Source organism: Equus caballus, chromosome 11 (genome assembly GCF_041296265.1).
Source record: "Equus caballus isolate H_3958 breed thoroughbred chromosome 11, TB-T2T, whole genome shotgun sequence".
In the NCBI taxonomy this organism is placed as follows: Eukaryota; Metazoa; Chordata; class Mammalia; order Perissodactyla; family Equidae; genus Equus; species Equus caballus.
Genome location: NC_091694.1, coordinates 15,999,750 through 16,023,181, shown reverse-complemented (window position 1 = coordinate 16,023,181; position 23,432 = coordinate 15,999,750). Strand labels below are relative to the sequence as shown.

General features: G+C 35.3%; 1 protein-coding gene across 14 annotated transcripts in view; it reads left to right on the top strand.

The window, feature by feature from the left end:
• TANC2 (tetratricopeptide repeat, ankyrin repeat and coiled-coil containing 2) overlaps window positions 1-23,432 on the top strand; it is a 388,516-nt gene that overhangs the window by 255,252 nt on the left and 109,832 nt on the right. For all 14 annotated transcript variants that reach the window (XM_070227084.1, XM_070227082.1, XM_023652253.2 and 11 more), the window contains 2 exons: window positions 863-1,126; window positions 15,031-15,156. In XM_070227084.1, coding sequence (XP_070083185.1) covers window positions 863-1,126; window positions 15,031-15,156 — 390 coding nt within the window. The remainder of the gene's footprint in view (window positions 1-862; window positions 1,127-15,030; window positions 15,157-23,432) is intronic.

Here is a 23,432-nt window from a genome sequence, read left to right as displayed (position 1 = left end):
TCCAAAGAGAAAACCTCACTAAAAAGAATCATGGAAATTACTTCATGAACTTAGGTCTCTTCTTTTTTAACAGTAGGTACATTTAAAATGTAAGGAGAATATGAACTAACATAAAAACTCTTCCGGCATGATATCTTTTGTTCTTGTTTTATAATTATTGCAAAGATTTTTATAATCTAGATTTTAATGTTTTTAGTCCTTCCGTTTCTAGGGTTGGTGAAAATTTTCCTGTTTAAAATTAGTCGTAAGACTGGATAAAATTCTAATGCCTTTTCAGTTTTTGTTTGATTTCATTAAGAGATTCAACGTATATAGGGTTAGAGCTACAAAGGGTAGCTGTACAAGGTGGCCCTGTATTGTGTCCTTATGTGGATAGATTCTTTCTCCTGTAGTACCTTCTGCTTAGGGACTGTTTATTTTTGCTAATTCTTTGTTATCTATAAAGGGCCAGGAAATAAATTTAAATGAGGGAAAATACAGGATAAAAAGAGTATATAGATCTTTTTGAGACCTCTGGAGCTCTCCAGCAATCCATGAAAATTATATAAATTCCCTTTTGATGAAATTCTGAAATTTTTAGCATTGATCGGCCTCAGTTGTAGGTACTTTAGCAACGATGTATGAATTTGTTTAGTTCATTTAAATAAAGTTGTTAAAGTAAATATATGAGAGAGATGTGAGAGAGAGGTATTTTTTGGTTTCAATTATTTAAACTTTATGGTGGAGATGAAATTATCATCAAGTAATTTTTTTTAAATAATGTTTCTAATATTCTAATCTAGTCACAAATTTGTACAGTAGTAAACAGATTAGTCAACAGGTTTTTTGTGTTTTTTAAAATTCTTTTCACTCTTTTTTTCAGCTACGTTGACAAGCTATTCTGAAAACGTGGAACGCACAAAATATGTTGGGGAAAGCAGTAAAGAATTAGGATCTGGAGGAAACCTAAAGCCTTGGCAGTCTCAAAAATCCAGCATGGATTCCTGTTTGTATCGAGTAGATGAAAACATGACGGCTTCCACCTATAGTCTGAATAAGATCCCAGACAGGAATTTGGAAACAGTTTTATCTCAATCGGTACAGTCTATTCCTCTGTATCTTATGCCACGGCCAAATTCAGTAGCAGGTAAGGTTTCTCAAAGAATGATCATTTTACCAGCATATACATTGAAATGAAAATAAATTCTACTCTAATAGTATTTAAATTTTCCATTCATTTCCTTTGACTAAGCTACTCTTTTGTGTTTGGGTGTTATACATGGGCATATCTTTTTAACCTAGGGGAAGGCTCGAGTTCCTCAAGTGATCGTTTAGTTCTGCTCCCCAAAAATATAAAAGCACACATAAAATCAGAAACAGAAGCTATAAAGCATATTGTCAAGCTGCTAAAAAAGTCTTTTTTTCTCACATCAGAAGTCTTTGAAAGGATTTCAGTTGGAGATTTTAGTTTTTAAAAACTTTAGTTTTAAAAAACATTATTAAATTGAAGCATTATTTCAGTAGAATTTGTATTAGCAGAAATCATCATCCATAGTTTGAAGGAGTGGCAGGCAGGCAACAATTCAACGTCCCTATTCCAAGAGCTCAATATTTTCACAGTATCCTGGCTATCTTATCGTAGAAGGATCGTCAGGTCCCTACACTGCTAAAGAACAACTCAGACAACCTCTAGCAGTTTTAGTCGTAAAGAAATGATACAGAAAGTTAAGTGGCTGGAGGATGGAGCCATTATTCTTTAGCAGCTGTTCAGAATTGATGTCAAGGGATATTTTTTATACAGCTAAGTTGCTATTTAATAATTCAGACCAGGAGCTTTGGGAGAATAGTTGAGCATTCTGACATTTTCAAAATGTATCATCATCTGGACTTCATCCATACTACAAAATCAAAGTTATGTTTGTCTTTCTACTTGCCTGGTGAATAGTTTTGTTCATGCATAGGTTTATCTCACTGATGCAAGATAAGAAAGTTCTTATTGTAGTCAAGAGCACTTATTTCCCAGATGTAACTATTTATGTTATGCAGATAATAGTGTGATGCTTCTTGCCTTTCCCATTTTCCTTTTGTACCTTTTCTAAACCATTAATCTTTTTCTGTCTTCTGGGAGATCATCAGCATCTGTCATCAGATGTGATTATGGAGAGAATGGCTCATCTGGAAGATCAGTAACTGCATAAGATTTTAGTATTAATTTTTCAAGATTATTCACTTTCATAGAGTGACAGAAAATTTTCTCTCCTAGTTTCTGTTAAATATGTTGATCCCTAACCATGATGTCATATTTGAATCCTAGAATGCTATAACTTATGAGAAAGTGCTAGGCAAATTCAGTCTTTCCAGAAGAGAAGCATTTAAATCCTTGCCTATATAAAAATGGGGAAATATAGCTACCAGCTTTAATGGTACATCCCAATTTACTTGCTAACTGAGCTGCAGTGATTTCTAAGAAAATTCTGGCTCTATTATTTGAAAAGGGAGGTGAGCACTTAGTAGGAGATAGAGGTATGAGGTTCTCTTGTCTTCTTTTTAGTTTGCTGAAGAGATTATAAAATACTTTGCCGTTCTTGAGCATAAATGTCTATAGGGATTTATTATTTTACACTATGCAAATACTAACCTTAGGGTTTACAAAGAGTTCTCCAGGACTAATTAGCCAGATATGATTCTTCCCTCGCTGTCTCTAAAGCTTTCTAACACTATTGTTTTCCAGAAATTAGTATAAGGCCAATTCTGAAAGTATCAATGTCATCAATTATTTCTCTAACCAATATATATTGAATAAATTGTGTAATTCTACTGCAGAGAATAGAACGCAGGTTTCTATGTCAGGTATTTTAATCACCAGATAAAAATATCATTGGAAATATGTTAAAAAACAATTTTACTAAGCAAGCAACATTTTATCAGGTGAAGAGTACATTCTTCCATTACATGGATTGTAAGATTTCAGTTTATTTAGAATTCTATCTTGTAAGAGCTGATATTCTAGTTATTTAATAACATCTTTTAAATTGTAATCAACTTTCAGGGAATTGTCATTCAGTTTGTGAATTTTTTGAGCTTCTAAACTACCTCTCATGGTGTCTTTTTTGCTAACTGCCATTTAACAACTTTACTACTTATAGGCATCAACATAATTGTGGCTACAGTTGTACCTCAGTAAGTTTTTGCATGTCAATTGGAACAGTCACTGAAGCAAATATTAAGATAAGAATTTTATCTAGAATTACAAGAGGGAATTTTAATTGACATCCATTGTTGTTTTTGTAACATACTCAGCTACGATGTGGTAAATGCTATAATACAGTAATTTATAAATTTCCATAGGAACACAGAAGAGGAAGCATCTGAGTGCAAAGGGTGAGAGTAGAGAGGAATAAAAGACATCATAGAGAAGGACGAATAAGAATTCACCAGAAGGACTAATAGAAAAAAGAGGAAGGAGGCACCAAGAAGTTAAAGAACTTGGCACATTATTGGTATTTCTGCATGACTAGAACCTGGGGTACAAGAAAGGAATGGTAGAAAATGATGTTGAAAGGTGATACCAAGGACCTTATGTACTCTGATGATGAGTGTTGGGTTTATTTTGTGGATAGAAAGCAGAATAAGCAGGAGCCACATTATCAGATTTTCAGTTTAGAAAAATGACTATAGAGGCCAGCCCGGTGGGGTAGTGGTTAAGTTTCTGTGCTCACTTTGGTGGCCCGGCGTTCGCAGGTTCAGATCCCAGGCACAGACCTAGCAGCATTCACTGAGCCACCCTATGGTGGCATCCCGCATAAAGTAGAGGAAAATGGGCACAGATGTTAGCCCAGCGACAATCTTCCTCCCCAAAAAAAAAAGAAAAGAGAAGAAAAATGACTGATGTGTATTCATATGGGATAGACTGAAGGAGGAAAGGCTGGAGTTAGAGAAAATAGTTAAAAGCTTCTGGTATTGTGCAAAATTATAGGGGATGAATTGCCAGGTTAAAGGCTGTATTAATAGAGTTGAAAGAGTGGCTTAAGAGACTTTTCTTGTTTTTACCTTAAAAAATAACTTTTATCAGGTTTTTTTTAAATACAGGGAGATACAAAGAAGAAAACAAACGAAAAGAATGAGCTATAATCTCCTTGCCCAGCGATTCCTGCTGACATTCTAGAAATTAAAGATTGATATATATTACATAATATATAAAGCAAATGAAAATTCAAATTCAAACAAAAAATACAAAAACAAAAGGAAAAGCGGCTCTCCCCTCTCTGCCTAATGCCTATCTCCAGAGGTTAATATTACTTATGATTTTTTTAAATAGATCTATTATACATATAATATCCATATTATATGTGTAATATATAATATACGTTATATGACTATAATGTATGTTAGAAACATGTAAGGTCAAAAATCGATAGGATTTATACAAGAGAAATGAAAACATGTTCTTGGAGCAGTTAAGTTAGCACGCTCTGCTTCGGCGGCCCAGGGTTTCCCCGGTTCGGATCCTGGGCATGGACATGGCACTGCTCATCAAGCCATGCTGAGGCGGCATTCCACGTGCCATAACTAGAAGGACCCACAACTAAAAATATGCAGCTATGTATCGGGGGGCTTTGGGGAGAAAAAGGAAAAATAAAATCTTTAAAAATACGTATGTTCTTACAAAGATGTGCACGAATCATCATAGCAGCTTTATTTGTAATAGCCAAAAATTGTGAACATCCCAAATGCCCATCAACAGGTGAGTGGATAAACAAATGATAGTCTGTCCTTACAATGGATACTACCCAGCGATAAAAAGAAATGAACTGTTGGTACTGCAACAACATATATGAATCTCAGGATAGTTATGCTGAATGAAAGAAGCCAGATAAAAAAAGAGTACATACTATATGATTCCATTTATATAAAATCCTAGAAATGCAAACTAATCTATCGGCAGAGTGCCTCTCTTGTAATGCAGCCATCTCCATGTGCAGGTATCGCCAACCCTTTTTGTATTGCCCTGTGGGAGTTGGGGCTCAGAGAACTGGCACAAATGTTGATAGTCTGGCTACTGCTATTCCTCTGAGAAATAAACTGTCTTTCATCTCTGACCTAGATGTCTAATTTCTTCTTCCAGCATCCAGGCGTGTTAGCTTAGAAGTAGGATAAAATATCAGATCCTTGACAGTTCTTGACAATGAGATACTACTATACCCATACCCACAAATAAAAGTTAAAATGGGAATTCTGAGTATTAGTGAGGATGTGATGCAGTTGAAATTGTCATATGGTGCCGATGGGTGTATATTAATAAATTGGTACTATCACTTTGTAAAGCTGCTTGTTGAGATCTATTAAAGGTGTATAAAGCTGTATGCATGTTACCTACAAAACCAAGCAATTAGACTCCTGTGTAGGACGACCTTCAAAAGTAAGTCCTTATGTTCATTAAAAGAGAAATATAAGAATGTTCATATGAGTTTTATTCATAATACCTGAAAGCTGAAAATCATCCAAATACCCATCAACAGTAGAGTCAGATAAATAAATTGTATACAACGATAAAAAAATTGTCCGTACTACTCTTACAGACACCATGGAGAGTACATATCGTATGAAGTATATATATTTATATAAAGCTCAGAAAAAACAGACAAAACTATGGCACTTCTATGGTGATAGAACTGAAGTAGTGGTTACCTTTGGCAGGAATATCACTTAAGGAAGCCTGCTGTATCTTGATCTGAATGGTGGTTGTCTGCGTATATACATATATAAAAATTTATTGAGCTATACACTTAAGATTTATATACTTTATGTAGGTAAATCACACCTCACTTTAAAAAAATGTATAAGCTCCTGTCTTTCTAGAAGGATTTTTCCTTGTTTTTGGTTTAGAAATAGCAGTCCTAAGCAATGTAACTAGATCTTTGAAGAAATACCTGTTTTTAGTGTAGATTAAAAATAACCTAATAACTTCAACAAATAGATAATTTACTTAAAGTGTTCCATTTATTGAGAGCATAAACCTAGGGTAAGTACCCAAAATGGCCAGAAATGATTCTAATTGCCACCTTAGTTTAGTGGTAGCCTAGATAAAGTCCCAAAGCAAAAGTTTTTATGTGTATTTTCTTGATCCTTTTTTTTAAAACCAGTATATTGTCATATTTTACATGTCATAAAATTCACCCAAGTAACTCACCCAATTCAGTAATCTTTAGTATATTTACCAAGTTATGCAACCTTCAGCGTAAATCAGTTTTAGAAAATTTTCATCATCCCCGTAAGATTCCTCATGTCAATTTAATGTTAATTTCATTCCCACCCCAGCCCAGGCAACCACTAATCATACTTTCTATCTCTATAGATTTACCTTTTCTGGACATTTCATATAAATGGAGTCATACAATATGTGGTCTCTCATGTCTGGCTTCTTTGCTTAGCATGTATCTGAAATTTGTTCCTTTTTATTACAAATAGTATTCTGTTGTGTGGCTGTACCACACTTTATCTATCCGTTCACCAGTTGATGGACATTTAGGTTTTCTCCAATTTTTGGCTATTGTGAATAGTGCTGCTATGAACATTCCTGTGCAAGTCTTTGGGTGGGCATACGTTTTCATTTCTCTTGAATAGATATCTGGGAGTGGAATTACTAGATCATAGGGTAAATTTATGTTTAACTTTTTAAGAAATTCCCAAACTGTTTTCCAAAATGGCTACACCATTTAACCTTCCCACCTGCAATGTATGGAGATTCCTGTTTCTCCACATCCTCTCTACCATTTGTCTTATCTCTTATTATAGTTATTTTAGCAGGTGTGAAATGTTATCTTGTTGTGGCTTTAATTTGCATTCTCCTAATGACTAATGATATTGACCTTATTTTGTGTGCTTATTAGCTATTCATATCTTCTTTGGTGAAATATCTGTTCAAACCTTTTGCACATTTTTTTATTGGGTTGTTTGTCTTCTTATTGAGTTGTAAGACTTTGTTGTATATTCAGGATACAAACCTTGTTATCAGAGATGTGTTTGCAAAATATTTTTTCCCAGTGTGTTGCTTATCTTTTACTTTTCTTATTAATATATTTTGAAGCACAAAATTTTTGATGACATCAATTTATCAAATTTTTCTTTTATGGACCATGCTTTTTCTTATCTTTTTGATAGAAAATATACCGTTTATGTCAAGTATTATAAAACAGTGGTTTTTCTTTGTTACTGGAGTTTGTTCTAATTCAAGTATTGGAAAATATTTCCTGTACACACTTTAATACTTTCTCCCCTCTTCTTTTCCCTCTCCTGCCCCTCCCCCATGTTAAAAAATATAAAAGAGATAATATTAGCCTAAATTGTTGTACCTGTAGACGTTAATTGTTGATTATTTTTTCACGTATCACAGTGGTCATCCCCTAACACTGGCGTTTCTGGCTAACAGAGATTTTCAGATTCTTAAGCAGTCCTGATCATGCTTCCTCAAAGGAAGGGTAAAAGGTAAATGCACAGTCAGAAGCCAGATAGATTTGTGCTGGAGAATAGGATTTTGTCAGTCATAGGTCAGAGAATAGTTTGTATTGGGTTGTTTTCTGTATCTGGAAACTATGGTTTCAGTATCCTCACAAAAAGGCAGGAAAGTGAGCTATAAACCAAATGACTCAATTGTTTTCAAAATTTAATAGATTATAGGTTGAAAATGTTTCCAGGATGTAGAGAAATAAAATTACTCTTCACAGAGAATTACCCTGCTAACTGTATAATGTGTGTAAACATTTGATCAGATCACAGCCTCTGGTAGCTTAAATAATTAGATATCTAAATCATTTTTTAAAATAAATTTTCTTAGCTCAGGAGGGTCCTCTCTTCTCATTTTAGCTGTAGATGTACATATTTTCCTTTACTTTCTAAGGTGTACATAGAAGTGGTTCCCCAAACTTGGGGAAGATCAAATACTCAGATCTCCTTGGTGAACAGGAATTGAGAATTTCAAATATGAGATGAGCTTGAAATAGGGGGGAAAAATCCAGTATATTTATATTTATTAAATTGTTCTAGGCATATAAACACTTGGGGGGGGGATGATGAATGCCAATAATCAAAGGCCTCCTCAAATAGGTTTTAAATTTCTCTTTTTTAAACTTTAGCTCAGTATGAGTAACGTAAGTATTTATTTTAGAGACTAAATAATGTTGAATAATGATGTGAAAGTACCATTTGCATCACTTAAAAAAAAAAACCTGCAAGAATAATTGTTTAAATGGTCCTTGCTGTGTTATAGACTTCTCCCCACTTGGAAAAGAGAAGTGCCCTCTTTCACCCAAGCTCATTGGCATCTTTATAGGGCCACATCTAGCAGGACCAGGAAATTATCAAGGAATTATTTAAAATCCTTGAGGCTGCTGCTGGATTGAATAAAACTGTTTATGTTATTCCATAAAACCCTTGATTTTAAAAAGAATGGAAAGGACACATGGCTTTTGTAACATTTTTACTTGTAGGGAATGAAGTCAGCACATATGCAGAGGCTTATGGTCGTTTATTTTATAAAAAATTTTTCTGTGCTTTTAACTCAGGCACAACATAAATGGAAGAAATATATGTAATGAAATTTTTGAAACATGCTTTTCATTAACTATTAAAATAGAAGTCTGATTAATTTAAGTGTCAATATATTGGTCAATTAGATTTAGCTGTATACTTTTAAAAACATAAGACTCAAACAAGTCAAGTCTGTAGTTAGATGTACCAGTTAAAAGCTCCATATTCCACATACAAAGATAGTTCTATTTACTGAAAACATAAAAACTTCTAACTCAAGTAATGAAGTGACTAAAGGTGAGTTTTGACAGTCTGTAGCATCAAGGCTTGGGTTTTCCTGGAGTAGCTCATTTTTCTGAATAGAAATTTAGATGTTTATACACCTTTAAAGTTCTAAAATATGAAAAAATAAGAGCTATGTCTTTTATTGTTTTCAAAAGGTAAATCACTGTTGCATATTTATTTTTGAAGTTATTGTGTTGGAAGGAAGTAGAGAACCCTTGTGGACTTGCAGTTACATGGCAGAAATTACCAGAGTAGGCTGTCTATGGTCACCCTTGATGTCTTAAAATGAGATTGGCAATGAATTGAAGGGAAGTGGGAAGCAGGAAATGTTCGCTTGCAACAGCTGTCCTCAGTGCTTTGTGTGAAAATGAGGAGTCTGTCAGGGAAACATACAAACAACACAAGTCAGAATGTAAACTCTCATCATCTACTTGTTAATGTTTGGAGCTGCACATTTTCCTAAGACAAGGATCTTAAGAAACAGGTAAATGCGAAATGGGAATCTTGGGGGATTTAAATGAATCCAAACAGAATGAGAATTTTACAGAAAATCAAAACTGGGCTGTTCACCAGGCAGAATCTTGGCTTTATGAATCAAGGGTGTTTAAGGACAGCAGAGTGGCTTCTTGCCCAGGCTGTAGCAAACATGAAGTGTCGTTCCAGGCTCCCTGCTCAGGTCAGCCAGAATGACAATTGTGCTACTAAACTCTGTTTGCATTAGTGACAACTGATAGAAGAAGAAACAACTCAAACTGGTTCCAAACTCAATATAGAATTGCCTCTGGAATGTTTTGTACCAAATGTTGTCTGCTGGATTTTTTTCTGCTCACTTGTGTATTAAGTTATTTTGACTTTAAAAAGGTATGTCAGTTAAATGTTCTATACGTGAGTCAGCTGTTCCAATCTGATGAGATGTCAAAAAATAGATACTCCCTTCTCCACTTCCTTCATTCTCTGAAAACAAGACTTTTTAATGACACAGATTTTATGGGTTTCCTTTTTAAAACATTTTCTTTTCACATAAAATTTTTTATATGTTTCTCCTATTTCTTCAATTCAGTTCAACTTACCTAATAATCTCTTATACTTGTATCCGGAACATATTCATTAAATATTATAGTATTAATTTAACTTGATGGACTTATCTCAAAAAAATTGCCAGTACAGGTTCACAGTAAAAGTAGCAATATGAGGTAGGAATATGTCTCTCCCTATAGATTTATCATTGGTGTTTTATGGGATGATGATATATAAGGCATTGTTGCTATAGCCACCTCCTTTATCCTTAGCTTTCAAATAACCCAGTAAGACAAACCTAATTTATTATTCATTGATTGTTTAAATATAGCCAAACGCAAAGTGTATGTTAAATATAATTATTCAGTCATTAGACAAGCATTTATTGAGCATGTGCTATATACGCCAGGCATTGTTCAAAACACTTAAGAATTATCAGTAAATAAAACAAAGATTCCCACCCTCATGGAGCTTACATTCTAGCTAGAGAAAGTAAAATAAATGTGATAAATAAGTAATGTGTATGCTATGATAGAAAGTGATATGAGTGATATGTGCTATAGAAAAAAGTAATATAGGGATCAGCAGCAGCTGAAGGAAGATTATGTGAACATCATTGGAGCCAAGCATATTTCCATAGTGATGTCTGTTAAGCATTCAGCAGAGCGGTGAGGAGGGTTAGGACAGAGCCAGATGTCTAAGTAGGACTAGTCTGGAGTTCAATTCCATATTGGGCATTATGTGCAGGGCAGTCTGATTTACTCTAAAGGAATCGGGTTATCAAAGATAAATCAGACATTGTTTCTTGCCCTCAAGAACCTACTGTAATCTAGAAAGGGACGACAGACGTGTGAACAACTAGCTGAATAACACAAATTCTAATTAGCAATATATGTATGTGGTTGCTGAAAGGGAGAAACAATTAATTCTGACTGGGGGATCAGTCAGGGAAGCAGAGAAAGTGCAGCCTGAGCAAATTTTGACGGAGTGAGATGTTTCACCAAGTATGACAAAGACTTTTTCTCAGAAAGTGGTTTCCAAATGGAAAAGATGCAAGTGACTATGAGGAGAGTACAATTACATACAATTAGTAGAACAAACAGAATTTTAGGTCCCTGACTGATCTTTCCAATATTTGTCTCATATGCCTTTAAATAACGTACTTGAAGGGACAAAAATTTTGAAAATGATGAAGCAGAGGGAAACTGAAAATAGGATTAAGGAAAATAATGATTTAATAAGGAACAAAGGCAGTAAAAAATTATTTTGAATTATTTGATAAATAATGATAGATTCAGAGATATTAATTGCTAAAATAAGAAAAATAATGTTTTAGTAGACTTAGGTAACACTAACCATAATTTAATTGCAGTCTGTGTTAAAGCAATAGTTCCCCATTGGCTGATTTCAGATCTGTCTAAGCCCTGAATCAGGACTTCAGAGCTACTGCAATTGATACTGAATATCACTGCTTTTCCTTAGTTCAGTTTGCCTGTATTTGGATTTGTGAAGGAATGAACTATTCATTTAGCTCAGTGATCACAGTATTTGTCTTCTCTTCTAATGTCTTCTGTCCAAAATTGAGAAATGAGCTCATTCCAAAATATATTTGCTGTATTTCTCAGTTTTGTGAAATAAAGCAATAGAACAATTGTTCATTTTCCTGGGAATTACTGTGGTAAATTCGGTTTAGTAAAATTTAAAGTTCACACTGAACATTTATGTTTTACGAAAGCTGCCAGCAGCTCTTCATTGAATATAAGAAGTTGAACATGTGAGACTAAGGCTGTGGCTGTGCCAGAGATTTTTTAATACAAAGAAATTAAAATAGGTTATGTAACTGCTACTTAATTTAAATCTGTACTCAAATTATAGATCTCCCTTAGTTTAATCTTTAAAAGATTCATGGATGGATATAATGTATAAAAAAAGAAAGACTCTAGGCTATTTTTCTCTTTTCCTTCTTCAAAACAGCTTTTTGCTTCACTCCATGTTGTATATTTCTATACTATTCTGCCTATTAATGAAATATACATTCTCCTTTTATTAAAACATATCAAACCATTTTAGTGTTGGCACATAGAACCATTATAATTTAAAAAACTCTGCTAGAACCTTGCTTTAAAATTATATAATTGTGCCATTAGTATTGTCATAATGGTAACCAAAAATGTCTATCACTCATCCAGCTGTTAAACTTTCATTCAAATTTTGTTTTAATGTAAATAAAACATTCTCATTGCCATTGATCTTCTTTTCATATTACTCTTCAGTTTATCCACTTAAAAAGTACCTCATGAGTATTTTTCTTATTAAAAAAATTAGAAATTTGAGGCTTTTGTTTGTTCTTTTCTTTTGTTTCTTACTGTGGAAAATATTTGAAGTGCAGAGATGTATTAGTCTATGACATTCAGGGCACCTATACTTTGCATTAGCATGGGCTCTATCGCCCAAGTTTGATTACTGCTCTTTGAAGCTATAAAAAACAGAGAATTGTGGGAAAGTGATAAAGATGAACAAGACATGGAAAAATAAGCCTTTTAAGAAGGAATTAAATCTTTTTAGCTTTAAAAGGGAAAGAAGGAGGGGCTGGCCCCATGGCTGAGTGGTTAAGTTCATTCACCCCACTTCTGCGGCCCAGGGTTTCGCCTGGTTTGGATCCTGGGTGCAGACCTGGCACCACTCATCAAGCCATGCTGAGGCAGTGTCCCACACAGCAGAACTAAAAGGACCTACAACTAGAATATACAACTATATCCTGGGGGGGGCTTTGGGGAGATGAAGAAGAAAAAACAGAAAAGTTCATTTACAAAAATAGGCAGCAAGGGGCTGGACCAGTGGCGTAATGGTTAAGTTCGTGCTCTCTGCTTTGGCGGCCTGGGGTTCGTAGGTTCGCATCCTGGGCCCGGACCTAGCACTGCTCATCAAGCCATGCTGTGGTGGCATCCCACATAAAGTAGAGGAAGATTGGCACTGTTAGCTCAGCAACAATCCTCCTCAAGCAAAAAGAGGAGGATTGGCAACAGATGTTAGCTCAGGGCCAATCTTCCTCACACACACACATACAAAAATATATATCTATTAAAAAAAAAAACTAGGCAGCAAGCTGCATTTCATCCTCAGGCCTTAGTTTGCTGACCTTTGGACTAGATGACCTTTAAGATTCCTTTCACATCTGCATTCTGTAATATTGCTTTATTATCAATGTCACCTATTGAAGGAGATTGTCGTTCAGTTGTTTTCTATCTTATCAGTCAGGGGCTAACCAAGAGAGAGAAACCAAAGTTATTTTAACAGAAAATTTGATATATTAAGTATCGTTAACTAGGTTTTAAAGGACTGAAAAGGTAAAAAGAGAACACTGAGGTATCGTGGACTTCACAACTGTAGGAAGCAACTACCACCTCTGAGCCTGTGGGACAAAGAGAAGAGGTTGCAATTATTAAGCTGTCGAAGGTTGGAGGAAAAGCTGAAACTCAGATCTCTGTGAAGGGGCTGTGCTCAGCCGATACTAATATTTCTAAGCTCCAAGGAGGGCTATATGGGGACGGGACCTCTGGTGGATCCTTCTTTTGTTTGGTAGTTACACACATATGGATAAAGAACCAAACAGTAGAAAATAGACTTTGGTTAGAGCAGGAGAGATTATATTAAACATAAGAAAGAACTAATTCACAGAACTACATTAGAATACCAGTGGAAATGGTGTAAGAGTCATTGTCCCACTGTTTTTAAATAAAAGATTAGATAGTTATCTGTTCTGGATAGTTTAATTTCAGAATGTGGAAGTCAAGATTATTTTTTATTCCTCTGATATTCTCTTCCTCTCTCTGGTTTGTAATGTGGCACTTGACTTCCTTTTCTTGGTTTAAGCTTCCAAGACTAGCTTTCAAAGACTTTTATTTCCTTATAGAAACTGTATCTATAATTTGGATGAATTTCTTTTGTCTGGGTTTCCAATAGACCCAAGTAACTAAGACAGTTGCAATAATTGGAGGATATGGGGAACATAGATCTCTTGTACTTCTTCTCTCTTATTCTCTCTTCCTCTCTCTCTCTCTCTTCTGTGTTCTCCATCTTTTCTCCCTCTTTTTCAGCTCCTAGAGCACTTCATGACTTTGTTTGTGCCACTTAGCATAATCCCCCTTATTTTATTGTTGCTTGTATCTTATCTTGACTGGGGATATGGCCAGTGCTTCATTGGAGCTCAGCAATCGAGAAACAGTGATCTCACTTTACTTCCTCTCATCCACTCAAAACAGTCACCAGAGGGAAAAGGCAACTAAGCCAGGGAGGGCACCAAGAGCAGTGCCCAGCACATAGTTGGCTCTCATAGTAACTGTCATTGAATGATGGAACTAACCCCCAGCACAGGATCTTACATAGTTGGCAACAAATTGAATTAATTGTTTAATTAATAATTTATAAGCTCTAGGTAACCATTTTCTGACAGAAGTTTGGGATTTTTTTTTCTTTTTTGTTAAAAACTATTTTGTCTTCAGTACTTCCTGATTCTTGATTTCTTCACTTTTTGGTTCGTTGTTGAGTGGACACAACAGCTTTCAATATACAGCAGAGTCAGTACCCATTTTCCCCCCCATCTTCTGCCATTTTCTCTCTCCCCTTTGTGCTTGGGTTAGGGGTTAAAGGATTTCTAGATGCAGTGGGAGGCTGTTATTACTTAATTATCTTCAGAGAGCAACAAAATGTTCTTTGGAATTCATGGACTTTGGCAGTTCCCTAAATGGTGTTTGTCAGTTCCCAGGTGCCCACCTTTCCAATATATACATATACACACACAAAAAATTGTTTTCGGATTTCATTTTTTACCACAAAGGGAAGTGCTTTATGTTCTTCTTACGGCTCAGTATAATTTGAGACAGATTTCTCTACTAATGATGTTTATATCTTGTTCTACAAATGGATTTGCGACACAAAAGAAGCAAAAACTAATAATCTTTGTTGTCAGGTACTAATGTGTTTGCCAACTTGTTGCTATACTCTCCGTAAGCTCAGGTAGTTGTTAGTGATGAAGGAGCTGAAGATAACTCTCGACATGTTTCCCTAGCATATGTTCTAGACATGGATGATGACTTTGAGTTCAACAGACTCTTGGTAAATATATCTGCTGGAGTAACCTGTGATTCCAAAGTTTGAGAGATACAGACTAACTGAAAGCTTTCTAAACTTGCATATTGTGACTAAACTCTTCTGTCTTGTCAGCCACAAGCTCTGCCCACTTGGAGGACCTTGCTTACCTGGATGAGCAGAGACATACACCTCTGAGAACTTCTCTTCGAATGCCAAGACAGAGCATGGGTGGTGCTCGCGCGCAACAGGATTTAAGAGGTTAGAACCACAGGAGGGCTCCTGGGAATGCCCAAGGGCAAATGGAAATGAGCAATAGGCAAAAAGTTCCTTTGTTTCCAATTTCCACACTTATTTAAGCCTCCTTAAAAGTGAGCATGGGGGCCGGCCCGGTGACGCAGTAATGAAGTTCGCATGTTCCGCTTCAGTGGCCCGGGCACCGGTTTGCATCCTGGGTGCAGACATGGCACAGCATGGCAAGCCTGGTAGGCGTCCCACATATAAAGAAGAGGAAGATGGGCATGAATGAAGATGGCTCAGGGCCAGTCTTCCTCAGCAAGAAGAGGAGGATTGGCAGCAGATGTTAGCTCAGGGCTAATCTTCCTCAAAAAAAAAAAAAAGAAGTGAGCATGTAACCATAGAAGAGACAGATAAACACAAATACATTGTACTCATCATAGAAAGACATTGTAGTTACCAACAGTTGGAGGCACTGATTCCTTGAAATCTGAAAGAAAACAAATATAAAATGTTGGTTGATGTGATGGGGGAAATAGCCTTTTTATGGTCTTGGATTTCAGAAGTGATTTTTGACCAACTTTAGCCCTGGTCATATTGCAGGTGAAATTGGTACTGATAATCATGTGTTTTGCTAAAGAATTTATTTCATTTTCATTCCAGTAGCCATTTCTAGTGACATGCAGTACTCTAATTTTCTTGCAGTTTTAGACAGTGCTTCTAGTCCTATCCTGGCAACTTATCCTTTATCCTTTTCCCACTCAGGTACCTGTTTCTTTACACTCTTTGTGCATGCTACATGCTTCTACAATCAGGAACCTGATCTTTACAAAGATTGTCATTTTGTTGTAACCCAGTCTAGTTGAGAGACCAGTTATTGGTATCTCTGCTTGTGCCTCTTATTTACTCAAGATGAACCAAACTCTCTGATAGCCTTAACAAGTAGTCTGCTTTCTCTAGTATCTAGTAACCATAGCTCCACTTCATCAAGTGCATTTTTTATTTTATCTTATAGATAATTTTCATCTTTCCTTTGCTCTCCTCCTCACCCCTTATCCTGTGTCCTGCTCTAATCTGTATAGTGCCACATGTATAACTCACACAAGAAGGGATTCATACATTCCTGCTGTCAATTCTGAAAGTCATTATGCTGACAGTTTTTTCAATGGTGGCTAGGCAACTAGGAGCATAAAATAATTGATTGTGTTGCTACAATTACCATACCTCTCATCAACAATAGTGACTGGATGGTCTCAGTCATAGTTTTAGTTCCCAATCCTATCCATCCTACTTGCTTTTTCTTCAGTTAGCCATATACTAGTTGCTTAGTATATGCAGTCATGTATTTCTAGCCCAGAAAGTGGAAATATATCAAGCAATACTTTAGTGCTGGTAGATTGATTATATCCAAAGCCCGAATAAATTTAGTCAAAAGACCAAATAAATGATTTGTGCTGAGACCAGAATGCATAGCCATAATGAGGAAGATTGGACACAGCTATTGATCTACATAGACCTTCAGATTTGGTTGAAAATCTGCCACATTGGCATCACCTTGCGTCTCATTACTGAAAAACATACTGACATTGTTGATTTTATTTTCTGCATTGCTAGTCATTGAATAATGAATTTTATTCTGCATACAAAAGAAAATTAATTGACAGATTTCAGCTGTGTGTTTTTGAGAACTCCACTTTGGGTTCTGTTGGTACTGGATGGCACATGTCTGCTTCTAGTATCTAAAGATTTAGTAAGATCTTCAACAAATGCATTCTGGTGAGCTTGATGTTTACATACATGTATCAGTTGTATCTAGAATACAACAAAAATCTTTTCCATTGCATTGAACTTCAGCTTAAACAGTCAGTAAAACCAAAGTACATCCAAAGATCTTTCTGAAGCATACCTAAATCTTCAGGAAACTCTCTGCCTGAATAATGCATTCCTAACAAAACTAATTTCATATCCCTTGCAGATAGTGTCTCAACTTATTGTTTACATTAATATTTAAAGATAGAGTTTTTCCATGGATAAAGGTGGTATGATATTAGTGCTTCCATTCCTTAAAGTTATCTTTTCTTTCAAGAGCTTTTCTTTTAGCAGTCTAAATGGTTAGAACATGCCATCCAGATGAGTGCATTAATCCATAACGGACTGAGTGTTTACTAAGCAGTATGTTGCCTTCTAAAATTAGCATACTTTAATTTAGAACTTTGAGGCCCTGGACAATAATCTTCCCTCAAAAAGTAACGTGTTATCTTGATTACTGTTTACAAATGAACTCTATGGCTTATGATATGACTTAAAACACATTAATAAGAAAGGAAAGCAAACTTGGACAGATTTTCCTTCTGTTTCTATAAACCTGCTTGTCAAGCATTTATAATTTGTATATTATATCTAAAACATTGCCGTTTGTTGTAGAAATAGAATCATATTGTTTTCTTGGCATAATTTTTAAAAAACATGTCACATCGTGCTTCCTAATTTTATTTAAAGGAACATACAAATTGCAGTCATATTTCAGTTTTATATCATTTTCTTCTTCTGGTTATAGTTGAAGTAAAATAATTTTACCTAAAAAAGTAATAAAGTAATTGAAAACCTTTTTTAGTATACATTAGAGATATCTTTCTACATTAGAGGTATATCTTTCTATATTTTAAAATATTACTCAAACAAGTCCTATGAAATAGTTTTTTGTTTTTGGGAGTTTTTTTGGCTGAGGAAGATTCTCCCTGAGCTAACTTCTGTTGCCAGTCTTCCTCTTTTTTGTCTGTGAGCCGCTGCCCCAGCATGGCCACTGACAAGTGGTGTAAATCCACACCCAGGAAGTGAACTCGGGCAGCTGAAGCAGAGCACACCAAACTTAACCACTAGGCCACCAGGGCTGGCCCTGAAATAGTTTTTTAATAACAATTTGGTTTTAAATGATCCTGGATCTTCAGAGAAGGTAGTTAATGGTCATGTACTCTGTAGTCTATCCAGTGTATCTAAATTTATGGACTGATTCCAAGTATAGAGATTGTCTGAAATAATATCCCTTGAATATATGTCTAAAGAGTTGGCAAGCGTTTATTGGGTACTACATACAGACAGTCTTGCACTATTCTGTTTAGAGCAGTGGTTCTCAAACTTTTTCGTCCCAAGACCCCTTTATACACTTAAATAATTATTGAGGACCCTGAAAACCTTGTATTTATATGAGTTATAGTTATTGTAACTTTTTACCATATTAGAAATTAAAACTGAGAAATTGTTAAAATATCTGTTCATTTTTTAAAAAATATAGTAGATCCATTATGTATTAACATCATGTAAGCTCTGAAAAATTCCACTTTATACTTGTGAGAGAATGAGAGTGGAAAAAGACAAATAACCTCTTATATTAGGAAAACAGTTTTCACTTTGTGGACCCCCTGAAAGTGTCTTGAGAACCCCGAGGGGTCCCCAAATCACATTTTAAGAACCACTGGTTTAGAGGATACTGTTGTAATTGAAGTTAAGTTTTATGCCGTTACAGTCTGCTTACCAAAATGCAAAAAAAGTATAGTTTGAGAATTGGTTATAAGTTGTTCTTGAACATGGTTTAAGAATACAGGCATAGTTCTTTTAACAGTTACCACCTTAATAGTAACTTCAGTTGTTTGATCATAATGGTAGTCTTATGACTACTGAAGCCAAAGTTGCTGGGGTGATATCTGAGCTAGAATTTGGATCTTCAAGTGGGATATTAACATTAACATTTGCTTCCTTAGTAAAAAGCTTTTTTTTTTACTTTTCAAGACAGCTGTTTTGAACAGCTGTTATACCAAAATTGATGTTTCCAGAGACCCAGCCCAACAATGGGTAGAAGGTCACATAAGTGCACTGACCAGGATCCCATTGCAGCAAGTTAGTAGATTCCTAGCTGTCAACCATCCAAGAGCTTGAGCTCTAATGATGAAATAGTTAGAGAATATTGTGTACTAGTGCAGAACATAGAGCTGGCTAACCTACCACAAGTGCCTTGTCTAGTCCCAAAGCCTTATGTCCTTGACAGATATTAATTTGAAACCTTATTAAAGTTTTTAACTCAAGTTTTTAAAATTATTTTGGGATCCACTTTTTAAAATTTAATAACCATTGTGTTAATGTGGAGTTTTGCTAGAAATTATCCACCTGAAACCTCTCACTCTTTCTGACTGTCTCAATGGAATCTCTTATCCCACAGAGACAGAAACTAAGTTTGCTGCCTAGTAAAAGGAAAGAAGAAGTTGTTGATTTTTATGAATAAATGTAATAAATCTTAGGATGGAATCCATAAACAGAACCAGGGGGAACTAAAATACACAAAGAAAACCGTAGCATAATGACTTCAAATAGTAGCTACTTGGGGTAAATTAACAACAAATTATTAGTGATAAGACTAACTTGCCTGATGTCAAATCGTAATCACACGGTTCTGCTTAAAGAGATTACACATTCCTAATTAGAACTTATTTCTCAAGGGCCAGCCCTCATGGCCCAGTGGTTAAAGTTTGGAACCCTCCGCTTCTGTGGCCCGGGTTCAGTTCCTGGGTGTGAAGCCACACCACTCATCTGTCAGTAGCCATGTTGTGGTGGCAGCTCACATAAAAAGAGGAAGATTGGCAACAGATGTTAGCTCAGGGCAAATCTTTCCCAGAAAAAAGAAACAAACTTATTTCTCAATATATGCTGATTTCCTTAGGACTTTTACTAAATCCCGTTACACAGATGGCCAGTCACAGGCATTGGGTTTAGTTAATAGCTGCTTTAATAGATAGTAGGTTGGAGGATGTATGTGCAAATGATAGTTTGACTCATTGGCAGAATTTACATGAAATTGACCCTGCCACAGTTAACTTGGCTTTGTCAAAGCATAGAATTGAATTTTTATCAAATAAAATAAGTGCTTTACACCATTTGTGAGTCCCTTACTTTTCCAAAACAATAAATCCTTTATGAAGATGACTAAGATGCATGTCATGAAGCTAATACTCTTTCGTTAGCCCACTGAGTCACACATCCCTGAGGTTGCTTAGTCATCTTGATCTTTGCCTGGCTGGCTCTCACATTTACGAGGGAATATTTCCATTGTTCTCTTCTATCTCATTGTTTTTCGTTTTATTTTTACAAGATTAAATTTCTTTCTTTTTAGGTAAATTCAAAATCCAGAGATAAGGTTGCATGCACATAACTGCCTAGATAAACATATTAGACGGGAGATTGTAGGCTTTATTGTATGAGGTTGAGCTGCTCGCCCTCAGCCAGCTCTTTTGCAGAGTACCCTAATATTTGAAATGTGGTGCTCAAACTGGATGTCTTTGAATGTGTGCTGGAAGCTAGTTTATGCTTTTTGGAGTGGTCTGGCTGTGACTTTTTTAAGCAGTTCACTACTTGTTAAAGTGGCTTCAGGTAGGTGCACAGATCTAGTTTTTATATAAGCAGGTTTATTTGGTAAATTCCATCTTAAAGTTTGAAAACCCAAACAATAGCTAATATACAACAAAGTTCCCACCATAAGACCTGCAAGGGAGAAATAACCTTTGAGAAAAGAAAGAGTCTATAAACCATATAATCTTCTAACAGGCACATACTGACCTCTTACATTAAATAACACACTAGGCTGTGGAGTAACATGGAGTAACATGAAAGAAGTTCTAATCATAATAGCTAATTCTGCAAGAATAAATCACTGAAAATATTTTTAAATGGCTTAAGTGCAATAAAGAAAAACAGCTAACCATTAAGCCATTTTGATGTTTTGATCTAAATTAGAATTAAAGAATCAGCTTCCCAGTTAATCTTTCTATCATTGTTTTCTCCAAAAATGAATAATCTTATTAAAATAAGAATAATGCCAATAAATTTACTTAGGTAACACCTGGCAAACTTTTTTTGATTCAGCAAAATGATCTAAGCTTTCCAATTTTGTAGTATAAAAGAGATTTTTTTTTATGGAATAACTTCCACAGATACTGATAAAATACAGAACTGGAGAATTTCCTTTGTAAGGCTATAGCTGTTTCATCACTGAGAGTTCACTTAAAAATGTTTAATCTTAAATTTCAAGTAATTAGCCAGTTTTGTTGCTCCAGTAAAAATAAATCTTATGTCTCATCTTCAAGGTCACCAATCTAATAGCACATAACTATGTTGACATAGTTATATAATTTTATCAAGTGCTTCACATTTTAAAAGTTTTACTGTTTTTATATTTTCCTGCATTTTGAGGTATTAAATGCAAGGAAACATAAAAAGTGGCAATATTTGAGATAGTTGGGTTTTCACTATTTCTTTTACTGTTTTCTGAAGATCATTGTGCCCTTCCTGAAAAATTCACTCAGCAGTGACTCCAGACTTTTCTCAACAAATGTTTTCCTGTAAGACCAATATTAGAAAGTTGAAATTCAATATACAAGTTATTCAAAGACTCAAAAGTATTATTTTCCAGAGTAAAATAAGTCTTGTCTCCTTTTTTATCCCCCCATTAATAGAATACAATCAACTTCTTAAAACACTAAGACAAATGGTGAGAATGGCACACTTTTTAATAGATATAAAAATGATAGCTTACATTTACTGGAGTTTTTATTCTTTATAGACACAGTGCTCAGAGCTTTAAACATGTTCATATTTAAGCCTCACAACTCTTTGATGTAAGTAGTGGTAGTAAGGAAACTGGGACTTCAAGAGGTAAATAATTTACTTAAGGTTACATATCTACTAAGGCAGTGCCAGGATTCATTTCATATTTGGCGGACTCCAGAACCTGTGCTTTTAACCACCATGCTATAGTATGTCATAGACAATATAATATAAAAAATGATACATAATATAATAATAGCAATACAAAGACTTATTGTAGCTATTCAGTACTCTAGAGTGTTAGAGATGGGAAATAGAGTGGCATATGGATACTAATTGCCATATGGCTGTCCTTTCTAGGGTGGCCTATCATCAGAGAAGGCACCACCATGATTCATTAGCCACACCGGCTCATACTTCCTTATTTCTATTAATAGTGCCTCAATTTTCCTCTCACTCAGGGTTTAAATCCCAAGGCAACTTTGAATCACCATTTTCAGTATCTCCTATATCCAGTCAGTTATAACGCTCTGAGGGTTCTACTTTCACAGCGTTTCTCACATTCTTCTCATGTTCTCCATTCTCAATACAGCTAATTAGCTTGTCTCCCTCCTCTGGTCTTTCCATATTCTAATCAAGCTAATGCCTGGTTGCCAAATTAATCTTTCTAAAATGCAGCTCAGATAATGTCATTTCCCTGTCTTATAGTTATCATTGCTATCATCCCTGTCTAGTACAGAAACTAGAAAAAGCAGTTTTGGAGAAGACAAGTTTATGGTTTGTTATTACCTTTAAAATTAACTCTCTTGAGGAGCCAGCCCCATGTCCTAGTGGTTAAGTTCGCACCCTCCACTTCAGCAGCCCAAGGTCTCACCAGTTCAGATCCTGGGTGCGGACATGGCACTGCTCATCAAGCCATGCTGAGGTGGTCTCCCACATAGCACAACCAGAGGCACTCACAGCTAGAATATACAACTGTGTACTGGGGGGCTTTGGGGAGAAGAAGAAGGAAAAAAAAATAACTCTGTTGATACTTAAAAAAAGCTAAAGAATTGTTTTTTCAATTGGACAAGGCCAGGTGGACCGTGAAATAGAATGTGTGACAGACAAAGAGTAAAGGAGCAAATATGCTGAGATAATATATGAGAAAATACTTAATGAATTTTATTAATTCATTCAGAAACAGAGACTAAAATCACTTCTATGCCAGTTGAGAATTAACCCAATAAAATGTATAGTAAGACCCTTTTCCATATGGAGTCACTGGCAGTAACTAACTGTTTTTAGTTGTGTTGACTGAACCATAACAGGAGAGACAAGTAGAATAATTAAGAAAGAATAAATAGAGAAATAAACGTATTTTAAATCACATTCAAGATAAGGGAGAAAAGTTGAATTCTAATGTGAAACATATCTAGAACCCATAAGTAAAGGAATTATAATTCAAAGAAATTACTTTGGCATCTGTATTTTAAAGTGCTTAAAAAGGCAGCCTGCAGAATGAGAGAAAATATTTACAGACCATGTAACTAATAAGGGGTTAATATCCAAACTATATAAGGAACTCCTGAATCGCAATAGCAAAAAAAACAAATAACCTGATTTAAAAATGGGCAAAGGACTTGAATACACATTTCTCCAAAGAAAACATACAAATGGCCAACAGGTCTATGAAAAGATGTTCAACATCACTAATCATCAGAGAAATG